At 41.6% G+C, this 17,301-nt stretch overlaps 1 protein-coding gene across 1 annotated transcript in view; it reads right to left on the bottom strand.

The window, feature by feature from the left end:
- The window catches only part of KCNQ5 (potassium voltage-gated channel subfamily Q member 5), a 276,037-nt gene extending 259,096 nt beyond the window's left edge, over positions 1-16,941 (bottom strand). Inside the window, exon 1 of the mRNA XM_030489965.1 lies at positions 16,575-16,941. Within this exon, the coding sequence (XP_030345825.1) occupies positions 16,575-16,930 (356 nt within the window). The 5' untranslated portion in view covers positions 16,931-16,941. The remainder of the gene's footprint in view (positions 1-16,574) is intronic.
- Positions 16,942-17,301: the final 360 nt, after the last annotated feature.

A 17,301-nucleotide genomic window follows, 5' to 3' on the forward strand; every position in this document is an offset into this window, starting at 1 on the left:
GGTGTATCTGACTCAGAATTTCTGCATGCTTTGCCAACCAATCAAACCATAAGAAATACAAGCTATGGTTAAATTAAGCAATAAAATACCGCAAGCTGCAAGTTGTAATGTATTAGCATATGCTGTACCGCAAGGAAGAAGATCACAACAGGAAACAGTTTTAAAGTAGTAGTTGTCCCCAGTACTGCTGAGAATATCATCACAACTGTGACCTTACACAATTTGAGCCAGAGGACCAACCATTCTAAACTGAATGTTACAGAACAGAATTAAACATCAAACAAGGGTAAGTGCACTAAAGCAGTGATATCTTTGCTTGCCAGCTGTTATCTGCCACCTTTTTGAACTTTCATAAATGCAAGTTTTTCGCTTGATAATCATCCTTCTCTGCAGACAATCTTCGATTTCGTTCCTTTAATGACTGACTAACACAGAACTGGTACAAAATCAGACTTAACTAGCAACTCATGCTGAGACTTTGTCATTAATCCTAAGCTAAAATGGTAAGCTTGGGTGCTATATTTTGCAAGTCATCCAGGACAGGTGGGCAACTGACCAGATCACCCCCCCAGAACAATGTGCTTGTCCAAATCTTTTCATCCAGAAACATCTCTAAAATGTCAGGTACAGCAGAGCTGGTTTACTTCTCTATTCCAAAATTCTATTCAAGCAAATTATGTAAATCAACTGGACCAAATATGGTCCCAGAGATTTCAAAAGAAAATGTATTTCACCATGAGAATATTAGGATATTTGTTTTCATGCCCCAAGTGTTATTAATAATTAGCAACTTACTTACACAAAGTTGCTAAACAAAGCACAAAAAATATTAGATTAATCCTCATATTTTCTGCCTAAATTTTAGGAAAGTTAAAAATTAGTAATAACAGTAAGAGAATGGCCTGAGAACTATAAAGCAATTACAATAATTGATAACCGCTGCATACACAGGCAATGACTACAGCAATTAAAGGAGAAACCAGTAAGTGATCCCTGCAAATATTGAGAATTTTCCATTAATATCTGCTGTTCTATAGAACCGTTATAACCTTGCTAATCCAGTCATCTGACTAACTTGTAAAGCCATTTTCTAAATGGGAAATAATAAGTCTTGAGCTTGAGTTGCAAGGAGTTCTTTTAGTTCATAGCAATATGGCAATAAATTCCAAGCAATGTGGAAACTTAACATCAGCTGCATTATATGAATACATGGGGGTTTTAGATTCATAATACAAAGAACAGTCTTCATCTATATTCATTATGAAGCAAACTCTGCTGTTAAAGACTGTTTTGCACAAAGGCTGCAAACATAACATACAATCAGCTATCAAACTAAAATATGTTTAAGAGTTACTGAACAACAGAAGTATTTCCTATTCATTTTACATTAGGAACATATCCAGATTTCCAAGTCTGCAAGAGAACAATCATTTTCAGAAATGAATAAAACTGTATACAGAAAAATATTTTGTACCATATCATTTTCCAAGCTCTATGGTTGCCTTTGCAGCAGTATTTTAATGGCTACTCTTCAAAGAAAAGCATTTTGCCACTTACAGTCTCTGTTATTCATTGCACATTATTAAAGCAAAGATCTAAAAACACTGTCTACAGCACATTATGATCCATTGCAGCCGCAGGTGATTTACCATATACCACAGTTCACACAGTGTAAGCGATCACTCGTGAGGCTGCACAAGACAGTGATGGTGCAGGGCTGACAGAAACCTGAAGCAGATTTTTCTAAAAAATTACACAGCACTCTTAGAAAAATCAAGAATGAGAAGATAAAGCATCCTATTACTTCACTGGTATTTTGCTGGAGTAAGAGCTTCTGGATTGAGCCTGGAATTAATAGCTAGTAAACAGTTTTAGGATTTGGCCTGCCACTTTACCTGCAAAAGACTCTGTCCAAAAGTACTAGTGTTTGAATCAACAAAACATAAATCATGTTCTCTGTTTTTATTAATGGGGACAGCAATGTATGTCAGAGCTTTTATATATATATATATATATATAAACATCTACATGCTTGAACGCATCAGAGAGTTTTCTGACAGCAGAAAACAGTGTGAGCTGAATGCCAGGATGGTGCTGAGATTTCAAAGGAAATAAACCACTGTGATAAAAGCTGTGCTCTTTTCACCCCTCAGCAATGTCCACGGGGTCCTCTTACAAGGGTGACCATTAGGAAGCCAGTTCCATGGTCCTCTGAGGGAAGACTTGAGTTAATCAGAGAGCACAGAGGTAAGAAGAGATCATTAGTCCCTCAGGAAACCAACCGGGCACAAGAGAAAGAAGAAAAAAATTGACTGGCAGAGTAGCTAAAAAGCCACTCAAAGGGAAGTCTAATGTCTTTATTTGGAGTGGCTTTTTAGAAAACACCCGAAATCTGCTAGGAAGAAAAAGAAGCTTTTCTTCACCTTTCTATTGGAAAAAGAATGCAGAAACACTTCGGACTCAAAAGCTTGCTATCGACTCTCCACATTAAAAAAAAAAAAAAAAAAAAAAAAAGAAAGAAAAGGAATAATACCATGTTTTTCCAGTGGTTTTGTTTGTTGGGGTTTTTTTTGGGGGGGGGGGGAGGTGGAGGGGGGTTGGTTTTTTGTTTGGTTTTGGTTTTGGTTTTGGTGTTGGTGTTGGTTTATTGGTTTTTTTGGATTTTTTTTCTTTCCCTCAGCGTAAAAGAACTGTCATACGACTAGGCACATCTCTATCACCATTCAGCTGCATCCTGGTATCCCTCTTGTGTGCATAGAAGTGGCATTGCTATTCTGCTTGTTCTTCCACCAGAGTTTCTCTAACTCAGACTCTTCAGACAAAGGCAAATAATGCAGGAAGAAAATTCACACTAACCATGTCCTAAAATCGTCACACAGTGAAATTCCCAGCTAATGTAACAGCTCAGTATCTGCCAAAATAAGTGTCACTTTCAAGAAAGTGAGTGGAAAAAATACACTATAGTTACAGGTTTACTGGTTTAGTTGCAGTAAGTTGCAACTGCTGCCAATAGTTTATTTTTGAATGAACAGTGTTTCTATCGTATGCTGCCGAGATTGTCAGACCCAGCAGAAAGAAAGTTTCACTTGTTCTTTTTCTCCACCTAATGGGTCATGCAAAGTTGATTTTCTGTTCTTGTTACTCAGTTATAAATGTAATTTTGAAAGTTACCTAGCCAGATGCTTTTTACAGCTATAGAAAGTTAAGAGAAATAACTTTCTCTCTAGGCAGTAAAAGAGGAGCTAACTCTGGGCTGAGGGGCAGGAGTTATATGGTCAAAGGGATGAGCATACAGGGCATACTGCTGAGTCCAGACAGAAGGAGCTTCCAAGAACTGAAATATTAAGAGTTTGAGTGATGGTTTGAGCTGTGGTGACATGTAATACACTTGAGATATTAGGTAGATAGAAATTAAATTAGGAATGATAAAGGTCCATTTTGACAGTGATGCTAGGGTTATCATCCTCAAAAAAAGACAGTGACGTTGTTGTATGCAGTAATTTAGAAAAATGTATGGGAAGGACTGACATTCTTGTGTACGATGCTGACCAAAGCCATTGTGCTGCCTTTCCATATTATTTGAACAGACAGATTTCTTTTGATAAGATTTTTCACCGCTTGCAGAGCATCTAAGACACTGACAGATAGCTAGACAGGTAACTAGAACACCAAAGAACAAAACTGATACAATATTTGGTATTATTTAATCATGAACTTGCATCTCCTGCATTTGTTACGTGAAAGAAGTTTGCAGATTAGTGAATGACATTCTGTGGAGCTGTAGCTGTGTGTGCCATCACTTTCACAAGGTATTCTAACAACTTCCCAGTATTCTGCATTAATTATTGTTTTTAATCAAACTAAAATGTTAATGATGTTTTAGAACATATGACCAGCAATTCCAAGGGCTAGACTGTGAGAAACCAGTTTTATCCTCCTGCCAGAAAGCAGTATAAACTGTATGTGGTGATTTGTTGCCGTTACCTGCACACCCTCTAGAGGTAGGCAAGGCAGCCCTCAGTTAGAAATTAATCCACAAATCCATACTTGGAACAGCATAACCTGCCAACATCACGTATTCATTATAGAATGCTTCACATTTAAGGCTGAAAGACAGAGTTTTGCAACATACTGAATACAGCAGATAGATACACTGTATGTTCGTAAGACACAGCTCTGTGAGACTGATGAAGACAAACACTGGTTCATTGCAGGATGCTGAATGTAGGTACTGGGAGGTAACTGGACCTCCCTAATATACTTATCCCATTTGCAAAATCAAAATACACTTCGGATCTCTTGACTGACTCTTCTAAATGACTTCAAAATCTTTACAACTGTTCATGTTTTCATCCAGGATTGCTTTTATTTTAGTCTTGTTTCACAGAGATTTGCTGCTTTTACACTAAAGACAAGAATACAATTTTGCCAGGGATTAATAAACCTGAAAAACACAATCAAAATTTTATAAAATCATATTTCATAAATACTGAACACTCTGATAGTTAATTTTATCTTCTAGATACAGATTGCATCTTAAACGTCACTGTGCTGTCTTAATATATCTCAGTTTTCAATCACTATCCATTATATTATTTATTATTAAATCCTAAAGCTGGTGATAAAGGCAAGCCAAAAAGAATGCCGTGACCTTTCACTGCAGTGAAATCTTCTGATATGGTCAGATGAAAAAATATCGGAGAGCAACATCATACAAAGGATTTTTCCAAGCAAATACTTCTCTTCTGACACTTTCTGGTGTGAGGCTGCACTTCAGCTTGGTACTGCTACTTCAGTTCCAACTTTCCCATTAATGAACAGCAGCAATAACAATATTTAATCTGATGTTATCATATTTTTAGATGTCTTTCATATTTCATGGATATCATTAACTGAGCTATGGTTTCAAGGAGAAATATACTGGACAGGAGTAAGACTGACTGAACTCCTTCCTGCAGAAAAAGTCCCTGAAGAGTGTATTTCTTGCCAAATGAAAGAGTATTCCATACTGGAAATTCAGATGCACCTTCCCAGGTTTTCCTCTAAGTGTAGATGTAGCCTGGTTGGAGGTCAGAGACTGGTCTGCACTGTACTGGCCCAGCTGCATCCCTTCCTGTCAAATGACCCACAAGAGCAGCTAAAAAGTGACCTAAGCTCCAGCAGAGAGTGGACACAGATGGGAATAAACCAGCTGAGGCTCAGTCTCAGCAAGGGAATTTACACAAACATTTGCCAAAGGAAAACCAATCAGAAACACATTCAGGTAGCGAATAAAATTTTCATGTTGTAGTAAAAATATTATGACTATCTCTTCAGGTCTGCACACAGGGTCGAGACCTCAATGGAAGAAAAATGTAAAGATCAATACCATGTTTCATTATATATAAATCAAATAAATTGATTCACACTGGTACTTCAGCCTTCTCTCTACAGAAAGCAGACAATAAAAGGAGAAAATGTTAATTAAAAACATATTATTAATTTAAGACAAACACATTTCTAATCTGAAAGTAATATTCAGTATCAGCCAAGTACTGTTCCACTCAAGTAGACATTTATAAATTTTTCTTCACCTCAATGATGTCGTTCCCACTTAGATAACTTTTCCTGCCTCTGCAATTCCACAAGTGCTCTCACCGCAACTCTCCCTATATAATATCTCCAAATAGCAACATCTCATGCAGAGTGACTGCACATACATAATGCAGTAGCTTCAAAGATTTCAGGATAGGCCTTTTCCTCATAGAAGAATTCCTCAAGTATAACTTCAGAAGCTTCATAAACACATCAAGTCAGATGAATTTTCACCATCATCCCTGACTAAAAGACAGAGCTTTCATCAATGCTGAGTTTGATGATTTCTACTAATTACTGTGTAAGCGCCTACAACTATTAATGCTACCACTACAAAGTACGTCTACAAGCATTTTCAGGATGAAAATGAAAATTCTTTCCAAAGAGTATTCATAATTCAGGATCACCACCTCCCTCATCGCTGCCTACAATAACCTCTCAATTCTAGCACTCCGGGAAACATGCGGAAGCCAAATCACAAGTTTAGTCAGCAGTCAGTGTGATCTTTGAGGAAGGCTAACTTCTTTCCAGACAGCATCTCCAACCACAAAATGAAAGCTATTGTTTCTAAGTTTAAGGGGAAAGAAATATGTCTGTTTAATCAAACTGTCGTATTATATGAAAATTTACCACACCTACAGACGTTAGCAAAGCTGTTCCTCTGCCATTCTAAATTTTGCTTCATCTTCAGTCTACAGATACATTTGGAAAACCTCAAAGAGAAAAACATCCACAGGTTGCAAGTGAATCCACAGGTAGCAATTGAATAAATCACATCGGAGCATGCATATTTATTGCAACTATGGTTGCACAGGAAGTGTACTAGAACGTCCTTGAAAAAAATAACATTTAATTAACATTTCTAGTAAGAACAGGTAGGTGGGGCCAAAGGCATGAGAAAGGGAGGTTGAAAGGTTGTAGTGAGGTGGGGGTCAGTCTCTTCTCCCGAGTAACAAGCAACAGGGCAAGAGGAAATGGCCTCAAGTTGCACCAGGGGAAGTTTAGATTGGATATTAGGAGAAATATCTTCACCAAAAGAGTTGTCAAGCATTGGAACAGGCTGCCCAAGGAACTGGTGGAGTTGCTATCTCTGACATATTTAAAAGACGTGTAAATACGGCACTTCGGGATGTGGCTTAGTGTGGACTTGGCAGTGCTGGCTTAATGGCTGGACTTGATGATCTTGAAGGTCTTTTCCAACCTAAGTGATTTCATGATTCTATGCTTCTGCTTCCCAACTGTACTTCAGAATTGTCTGAAGTACATTTCAGTGTACTTCACTGAAATGACAGGGACAGGTCTAAGAAAAACCCTCCAACTGCCAGCACAGGCTCTTCTTTCCTCCCTGTTGCGCAGATATAAGTAGCACAATGAGCAAGTAGCTCATTCACATGCTGCTTTACATTTCTTGCCACCTATACACACTCTTTTGCAGAGCACAGCAGAGAGGAACACTGTGCTTCCTGTGGCAACAGTTCACCAGATGCGTGTGAAAAAAACTGGCTCTGCAGTAAAGTATCAACTGCACAGAAACGAAAGCAGAAACAGATTTCTTTCCTCCTAATGATTTTAGAGACTGACTTCTATGCTGACTTTTATGCTGACTTTTAACCTCAGTCAGCATTACTTTCTCGGATGTAAAAGTTTTTCAAGCTGATGAGTTCACTGCATAATTTTGTGGCAGTACAGCAATGCCTCTTCTCCGGTGCTGGGCCACCTGAAGGGAAAAAGACATCGCCTGCTCACCAGTCTGCACTGCAGACGCAGTTCCAGCCTCACCACACCAGCTCTGACCGAGCCATCACTTGTCAATCTCCAACAATGTGGCAGTTTTGCCATTGAAAAGATACAGTTACTGATACAGACTTGTCTCCTGAGGAGACCAACCTACATTTCCAAAATCACTGCCAAGGCTCAGTGGCTCTCCACCCCCACTACTTACAGAAATGCATCCAAAACAATATTTCATCTTTATTTCGCCACAAAAGGCGCTCTCAAGTGTGTCAGGATCTTTATGCTTACTTAGAAAGGCCCCTGCACTAACTTTTAAGTGCATTCCTGCCACGAGAGCTTGGAAAAGGAAGATTTGTGCTTTTGCTTCTAATGGGTAGTTCTCAGCTACTATGGTTATGGATGAGCTTAGGCTGTACAAAGCAATTAAATTTAATGCTCTAGGAAAAGTTAGATGCTATTTCTGACTGAATGACCTCAAAAGGGTGTGTGCAGATGCTCTAATCTATGACAGCAGGGACCTAGGGAGGCATCTGAATGTGTTCAGCAGCATTTTTTCCCTCTCAAAGCATAGTTTACTCTCTTGGTTTGGTCACATTTGTCTCCTGGCACCAGCCTGTTGCTAGCATATAATATCAGGTATGAGTATAGTAAAATAATTAAAACTCCCCAGAAATCTTGAAAGGTGTAATATGTTTGCTTTGTTGAACCAGGGAGTCTCAAAGCAAGAAGGAAGCCAAGACAAACAGGAATATATTGCTTAAATCAAAAAGTAGGCAGGTACAGAACTTCCTTTCTTCATTATTTCTAATCAGTTTAAGAGCATGATTCATTTGTTAAACTTCATTCTATACAAGTGGGGAGAAAAAAGTGAATTACCCATTGAATGCATAGCAGAATAATGAAAGGAAGCTGCAGGTACTCCAGGCCTTTGAAAATCATTCACTCTTCAAGAAAATGCTTACGTACATATTTATGTCCACCTCTTTTGAGGAAAATAGATCTATGTGTCAAGATTTTCTTGGGTGAAGGCCAAACAGAGAAATTCAGATATGTCTAGCTGGAGGACTGTGTCCACCTCTGAATGACTGGGCTAGTCTGTATATATTAAGTAATCACATAATCTTTCAAGTAGAAGACACTGCCTGAGACTACACTTCAGTGCCCAAACTGATGAACGTTTTGCTGAGCTTCCTGTAACACAATTACACTGCAACTCAGACAGCTATCACAAGTTGAATCTAATGCTTAACAGAAAATTGAAACTATTTCTTGATTGTGTGCAGCTGACCTGTAAGACAGTCTTTGAACTTTTAATTAATATTTTTAAAGGAAGTGTACTTCGCACATGAGCACAGCAACTGCTTAAAATTATTTTGCAACTGATAAACTGTACAGCTGATGAATTTTCTACCTTAACTGACCTGTGGTGGCAATCCCTTGGGTAATTTACATCTGCTCTCTTACAGGAAACATGTAAACCAAAATTAAAAATAAAAACCCTAAACCAACCAAACTCAGAGAAAATAAGAAAGGAGAAAAAAATCAATGCAAGTTTGCCCAGACTCAGTGTAGAATCATAGAATCATAGAATAGTAAGGGTTGGAAAGGACCTTAAGATCATCTAGTTCCAACCCCCCTGCCACGGGCAGGGACACCTTGCCCTAAACCATGTGGTCCAAGGCTCTGTCCAACCTGGCCTTGAACACTGCCAGGGATGGAGCATCCACAACCTCCCTGGGCAACCCCCTCCAGTGCTTCACCACCCTCACTGTAAAGAACTTCTTCCTTATATCTAATCTAAACTTCCCCTGTTTAAGTTTGAACCCATTACCCCTTGTCCTACCACTACAGTCCCTAAGGAAGAGTCCTTCCCCAGCATCCTTGTAGACCCCCTTCAGATACTGGAAGGCTGCTATGAGGTCTTCACGCAGCCTTCTCTCTCTAGTTTATATAATACATATTGAGAAGTGAATCTTAATATACCAGCATTAAAAACCCCAAGAATGCATACTCTGTTGTGTTAATGGTTTGCAAGGGGAAAGAAACCCAACATTTATTGTTAAGAATAAACATCTGTCTCATTAGTAATAATGTAGTAAATGATGTCTGTTATGTATACATGTTAAAGATTCTTCACTAGATAGTATTATTTATGTTTTCTACTCCATCTTTTTTTACCTGTGTGCAGAAGACTCACATTTGCTTCAATTAAAATCAGTGGCAAATTTCAATAATTTTCATCAGACATTTATGGTAATGGAAATATGAACCATATAAAAATGTTAAACACTTGGCAAGTTTTAGCTTAGAATTATTAAGAAATAACTACCTGACAGCAGTGAGTTTTATTTGCAATGTCAGGAGTTTACATTGTCTAGGAACAGAAGTTCTTCCTTCTATGTATTTTCTCCATAAAAAAGATTAATAAAGTTACAAAACATGTACTTTTCCTTTCCACTGAAACTATTATGAAAAAATTAACTGCATTTTTGAGTATTGGTAAATATATTAATGACGTTTATTCTCATGAGTAGGGAAATCACTATTAATGACTGAATGATCATTGGTATTCCATTTGGTTGGTGCTAGAAATTATTTACAATTAATGCAAAATTATTTGTTTGGTTGTACTTTCATCCAATTCAGGAAGCTTAATTAAGCTACAAACAACAAGAGTAAAACAGGGTGAATAGCTATTAAAAATACAATCAGATCTGGAGCATGGAAAGAGCATCAAGTCTGTATAGATACCATGACTTTTGCTTTAAAAAGTCAAACACCACAGAAAATCAAAAAGTATTGGAAAAAAAGGTGTCTAGCTCATTAAGCTATCATCTAGAGCCTACTCTGAAAATCTGTCAGACAAATGCTCTTTCACAGGCAATTAAAATCTTTCTTGCATCCTCTAGAACAACTACTCCTTTGAGACAGCACGTATTTGATGCCACATTACGTATTCACAGAATATCTAACCCCTAAAAAAAAAAAAAAATCTATAATTTCAGGCAACTTCTTTCATGGTGAGACCACAGAAAGTTCACAGAGTCCCTACATCATGCAAGATGCTCCATAATGAAGACAGGAAATGCCATGCCCTAGACTGGCACACCGAGAAAAACAAATCTAAAATGGGACTCTCACCCCAAATATAATGCTAATTGCATGATTTTTGCATGAAGGGAAAAAATGCAGCAAAATACAACAAAAAGATAATTACAAAGAAAGGTCTTAACTTACTTCTTGCTTTATTATGGAGAAAAGATCCTGCTCACAAGGGTTGTACTTTTATTTCAAAATCTGAAACCCAAACACTAACCTAAGATACTACCCATCTTCCTACACACAATTCTTAAGCCCATTTGAGAAATATGACAAATAGAAGAAAGTCCACATGCATGAGCTTTCCCCAGTCCAAGTCTTGGTGATTCTTTCTCAAAGCAAGCCTTTTGTTCTTTCTCAAGGGTTGAGGATGAGTTTTGATTTTTATGGCAAATTAGTTGTTTCCCCTGGATCACCACTCATGAGTCAGAAAGCAAGGCCAGTACAAATAAGAAAACTTAGTACAGCAAGCCTCAAAAAATAAAATGTGAAACTGTACTTTACTAAGGTCAGTATGCATCACATAATGAACATTCCTGATGTTATCTACTGAAAATCCTGAGGTCGGCAATAGCTCACCAACAAAAAATAAGTGAAAAAGAAAAGCTAGATGTTCTTTACTGCCTTTGACAGGGTTCTAGGAGATGACTGCTGACCATGAACAACATTAGGAAAGATAAGGAATTAAGCGCTGTTGACCATTTTACCTTCTCTGCCTATCACAGAGAAAATGCAAGCGGTTTTAAAGATTGTTGTATTTCCACCTCCCTGGTCAATGTACAGTGACTGAGATAGCACAAGAAAATACAGGACATACACATAAAAACCTCTGATATCCAATTAAGAGAAAAGCAGAGATCTGTATCAGGTGCAGAACAATCCTGTGCATACATACAGGCTGGGAACCCACTGTTTGTGTGGCAGCCCCAATGAAAAGGCCTTGGCATTCCTGTGAACACAGGAGGTTTAGTACAAGCCAACAGCATGTCCTGATCAGAAATAAGGCAAGCAGCAGACAACTGCATTAGAGGACCTGAATGAAAGAGCTGAAGAAAGTTTTCTCCTCTACTCAGTGTGGCCTCTTACAGCAGGGATGTGCAGAAGCTGGAGGAGATGCAGGAGAGCATCATCTTACACAGAGAAGCTAAGGGAGCTGAGCTTGTGAAGTCTGGCAAGAGGGTGATCTAACAGGTGACATACTAGCAGCCTACAGCTACTTAAAGGGAAATTACAACGATAAAGAAGCCAAATTCTTCTTGCTCGTGCCAGGTAATACATAAAGGGGGAATGACCATAAACTGCCACTTGGGAGGTTCAGATTGGCTCTTCTGTTCTTCCCTCCCCGTGCCAAACCCCTTTTTTTTTCATCAGCTGGGTGTTACAGACCTGCAAGTTACACAGCAAGGTCGTGGGACCTCCATCCAGTGAAGTTTAAGGCCTGTCTAGACAAAGCCTGGCTGGCACAACTGGGAAGAGTGTGCCTTCCGGTTACACTGGATGACTTCCAAAGGTCCCTTCCAAACAACATTTAAGTGAGAACTATGCACACATACAGAATCACAGACTGCCTGAGATGTAGCAAAATGCTGCCGATTTATACCGAAGTGCATCTAAATATCCACCATCACTCACTGTCACTCCCTGAAAGAAAATGCCTACAAAAGTTTAGGTTAGATTTTTAAATTTTCACCTCCTTAGTACCTAATGAGATCTGCTTTGCCACATTATTTATTTTGTCAACCCTGTTGTTATTTGTAAGTATCATGCTGTTATTTGTTTCTTAAAGCATGTAAAAAGATACTCTTATCCTAACAACATCAGACCCTGACTCTGAAACGGTGCTTGAAAAGGTGAAAGCCATAGATCTACCCACAGAGCACCTGGAACTAGTTGATTAGATGGCTTGAAGATGGATAAAATAAAGAGATAAAATAATCTATCCTACTTTCTGACAGTAGGAGAAAAAGCAAGTACTTAGGCTGTTGCACATTACTGGTTTTTAAATCAGAATGTTGAACTTCCCTAATTATACAAATGGCACAGTATGATGCTGTTAGCTCACATGCAAAGACGCTGCTGCTCAATAGCCATCTGATCATTAGTAAGCTATGTCCTTTCCGGCAGATCTGGAAAACTAAAATAGCTAGTTAAATCTTTGATGGCATCATTATTTTTTTTCCCCAGAAATAATTTTTTCAGCCTTTTTCCATCAATAATGCAAAAGACAAGAAGACCATCACACAGGCTCTTAAATTCACCTAGCACTGTGTCTTATCTCCAGCAGCAGCCAACAGAGGATGCCCATGGAAACCTATCAATACAGGTCACGCAAAACGATAAAGTGCTCATGCACACATCCAGCCCTGCAATTTGTGATTCAGAAGCTTCCAAAGCAAAAGCTTTGTAAAGAGAAGACCATCCCCACAAAGAACATTACAGACTTATGCGTGGAATATATTACAAAGAAGACAGTAAGAAACAGAAACTTTATTATTCCTGAAACAAATCCAACATGTTAAATTAGGAAACTTATGCAACTAATTATATCCAACCAGTATTAACAGTATCAAAGAGCAGTATATTTTTCTGAATGTCTCATGCCATGCCTTTTTCAGCATGTCAATTAAAAATAAAAATAATACAAAACCCTTATGACAACTGAAGATGAAACCCAGAGTTAAATTTGCAACAAATCTGGAATTCTCCTTTGATCCTTTGATCATTCTAAGGCAATGTCTATACATTTTTATCAAACCAACCAAACAAAAATAATTAAATAAACAGCAACAACAGAAAGAAATCCTATGACATCCCAAGACAACCCTTTAGAAAAGTTACAATATCACAGCATTTAATGTAGGCACACGTGTGTTAAATATGCATATGCTCCATGTGTAGGTGATGTGATGTGGCATAAATATTTTACTAGCAGGAGTTTAAGTTACTGACTCATTACTCATAAACAGTATGAATGTTCTTTTCTGATTTTATAAGCATTCATATTTTCGGTGTTCCTGAACGATTAAGAACAGAATACTGTGGTATATGAAAAGCACTTTTCCAAAAACTTGCAGAAAGATTTTAGATTTTTAACTAGGGCTTCCATGTAAAGAGCTACCGAGGCTCACAAAAAGGAGCCAAGAAACACGTAATTTACGGCTCTACTCCCCAGCACAACCATACTGAAGCCAAAGGCCTTTGCTCAAGAGTAAATGCTTCCTCTAGTAGCAGAAGTTTGCAGAACAGCTGTCTTTTCCAGCATTTGGCAAGTTCATATTTACAAATAAACTAACCAATTGACTTCTCAATGTAGGTCATAACACTCTTTTCTCAGGTGGTTGGCCTGTTCTCCTCTTACTTGAAAGGGCAAAAAGAAAAGAGTGAACTGTGCATAATTCTGAGCTCTAAAAGTGCTTTTTACTATGGAAATGAGGAATGAAAACATTACTGCAGGGATGGTTTCTTACTTGTAATTAATGCTTAATTCCCCACCTCTTATTTCAAAACCAACAGACAAAATTAAATAAACTTCTAGATCAAAAACTTTAAACTGAAACTCTAAAACCACCCTTGCGTTACTTCAACTTGCATAACAGAATGAGCTTCATTTCTGGAGACCAATGATCTCCACACAAAGTCTCACCCCAGATAGCCCAGTCCTGTCATCGAAATAGTACAGTGTTGTAACGGGCTCTGCTGCAGTCAAGAATAGCTCAGCAGAGGTAGGAGCAGACATCTCCTGGACTTAGTAATGTCTTTGCAATTCTAAGCTACTTGTCTCAAGACTTTTATTTATTTATTTATTTTAAAAACAGTTTCGGGTTTTTTGTTTTGTGTTCTTTTTAATTATGTAAGAAAACATGTCTTCCAAGATGCAATTGTATTTGATCAGGTGGCTGGAAAAAAATTGAGCCTAAAGCACCAAAAATACTATCTGAATATCTGGTAGTCATTAAATCAGAGTTACATAAATACATTAAGATAATTTATAGAATGGCAATGAAGATGGCTGTCAAATTGAAATCCAATGGAACTTCAAATGCACCTTCTACACTGTAGCAGTGACAGATCCTTAAAGGTGATATTATTACTAGGTGTCTTTATATTACAGTAGTTCCAAGCTCTTTCACACAAATCTGCTCAGATACAAGATATAATGTTGGCATTTGCAGCTGCCAGAATTGCCATTTGCAATTAAAAATTAAAACTGGCACTCTTTCTATGCAGGCAATTATCTAAACGCAGCTGGCAATCTTCCTTGTTTACAGTGCTGCTGTGTCATGACTTCACTCTGTTTGGAAATTTACTCTTTTTTTTGAGGTTTAAACTTGTCAACCTTACTTCCCACTTGAACTTTGCTTGTTTTAATGATTTTCTTCATAATCCCAAAGAGAAAGCTCCAAAACTACAATTTACAGATTCTGTGCTGCAACCTCAGACACTGCAGTAAGATAATTCCCAGTAAATACTTCGGTGATTCTCACAGCATTCATTTAAACTGACCTATGCTGCAGGATACCACCTGTCAGAATCCGAACAGCAAAAGATACCAAATAAGTGCCCTCCAAGAAGAATGTTCAAGCTGTATGAGTTGATTTTCTCAGTAAAACAGAAAATACACAATCTTAAGTGTACAAAAATCCTTTTCCTTAAAAAAAATATAATATTAAGTATGTTTCTATTGCTTGCTATCTATAGCCATTTTGATCTACTAAATACATCTGTCCACAAAGTACCTTGTGAATCAGACTGCCATGTTCTTGGCAAAGTATTTTTTCACTTATAAAAGCTTCTACTAAAGTAGAATCTGGGGGTTCCTCTGCTGCTGGGAGAGGAGCACTCTTCATGCTGTCAAACAGTTTTTAGGGAACAGTTGCAGTTGCCTTTTTATCGAGGCAGCTGTAACCGCTAGCTTGGTCCCTGCAACTATCATGGAAATACAGTTACCTACAGCACATCAATTAAATGTACTGATTTATTTATGATACATTTTCTGTAATCAAATAGAGAAATGCCTTGTGTTATACGTCCAGTACAGTAATGCCTGTCACCCTTCCTCTGTAATTTATCACAACGTTTTTATCTAGGGCTGTGATCCACACAACAACTCCTTGCCAGACTGTATTGCACGTATTGCTCGGCGACCCAAAAGCCTTTCGAGTCGGGCCTTTCCCCCGAATATTACCAAAACACGTAAAAATAGGGGCCTGCTAATGAACTAAGGCACACCCCCGACCCTAGGTATACTTTAAGCAGCCTCGGGTGCCCCTCACACATCTCTCTCGGGCACTCCTCTTTAACTAAAGCAGCCCAAGTTTAGCAGAGCGCTAACAGTACCGCTCCCCACGTAGCGAAGCGACGGGACGCATATTTTAGTCACTGGCTCTTTGAGACTGAGGGCGACGGGAGGATTCGCTTGCGAAGAGAAAAAGCGAACAGAAATGACAGATACCGGCGAGGGGACTGGCTGCGCACTGCGCCCTTCCCCGGGGGGTGGCCGGGACACGGGCGCTGGGAGCCGCGGGTGGTCGCCCTGCCTCGCAGCATTCCGCGGCGAGGACACGCGTGGGAAGCAAAACACGCGGGAGGCAGGGACGCGCCGCGCGGCTCTAACTTTGCAGAGCGCCCGGTATCCGCGCAGCAAACCGCACACCGCGGAAACCCCCGGCGTACCCATCGCGCCCCGCCGCCACGGGGAGGGGCCCCGGCAGCGGCCGGCACCCCTCGCCCGTCTAACCTCGGGGCCGGCTGGGGAGCGCCGCACAGCCCCCCGCGCAAGCCGGCGGCCTCAAGCGCCCGGGAGGGAAGCGAGCATGTGCTCCCCGCCGTGCTGTCCTCCGGCTCTTTCTGCCGGGTGACCCGACCCCCCTTCCCCCTCATCGCCTCTCACCGCGGGCTGCGCGGATGTTCCGCCGCCCGCGGATCGCCGCGCCGCAGGTGGCAGCAGCTCCCCCGCCTCCGCAGATTCCTTCCGGGCACTTTCGGCGCGACTCGCGGGGGACTTGTCCTCCCCGTGGACCAGCCACCGGCCGCGGAGCGATGCTCGGGGAGTGGAGGAGGAAGAGGGAAGGTGCGCGCCTCGCGGTGCGGCTCCAGCTGGGGCAGGTGTGGGCAGCGGCCCCGGGGACGGACGGGACGGGAGGAGAGGGGAGCGGGTCGGTACTCACACGAAGGCGTGGTAGACGAAGGCCCAGCCGCGGGGCCGCTCCAGCACGTTGTACAGGTAGTTCTGCAGTCGGCGATACTTGGCGTTCCGGCGGCAGCTCGGCCCGCTGCTGTACGACAGCGGCTTCCCCAGTAGGCTCATGCGGGCGCCGTGCTTCCCGCGGCGGCCTTCCCGCAGCCCGGCGGGGGCGGCCGCGCCGCCGGTGCCCAGGAGCAGCAGGCCGTCGCCGCGGGCCGCCGCGCTCGCCAACGCCCTGCCCCGGCCCGACTCCACATCCTTCATGCCCGCCGCCGCGTCGCTCTTCACCCAGAGCCCCGCGGAGCCGCCCTCCTCCCCGCCGCCGTGGTTGCGGGGCATGGCATCACCCCGGGCGCCGGGGCCGCGGCGGAGCAGGGCGCGGGCGGCGGCGGCCAGGCACTCCGCGGCGGCGGGCCGCAGGAGGCAGCGGGGGGCGAGGGTCTCCGGGCGGCGCCCGCGGGGCGAGGGGGCGCGGGCCACTTTGGGCGCCCGGCGCGGCGGGCCGGCCTGCGGCAGCTTCGCGGGGGCCCCGGCGAGGGAGCGGGCGCCCCCCCGGGCGCACTCTCCTCCCGGGCGGCGGCGCCCCGCCGCCGGCCCCTGCAGCGCCGCCCGGCGTGGCTCCGCGGCCCGGGACGGGGCGGAGGGAAGGGGGGGCAGCTCCGCGCAACGCCGGCGGAGAGGCCGCGGGGGCGAGGAGGGCTGCGGGCCGC

Source organism: Strigops habroptila, chromosome 6 (genome assembly GCF_004027225.2).
Source record: "Strigops habroptila isolate Jane chromosome 6, bStrHab1.2.pri, whole genome shotgun sequence".
In the NCBI taxonomy this organism is placed as follows: domain Eukaryota; kingdom Metazoa; phylum Chordata; class Aves; order Psittaciformes; family Psittacidae; genus Strigops; species Strigops habroptila.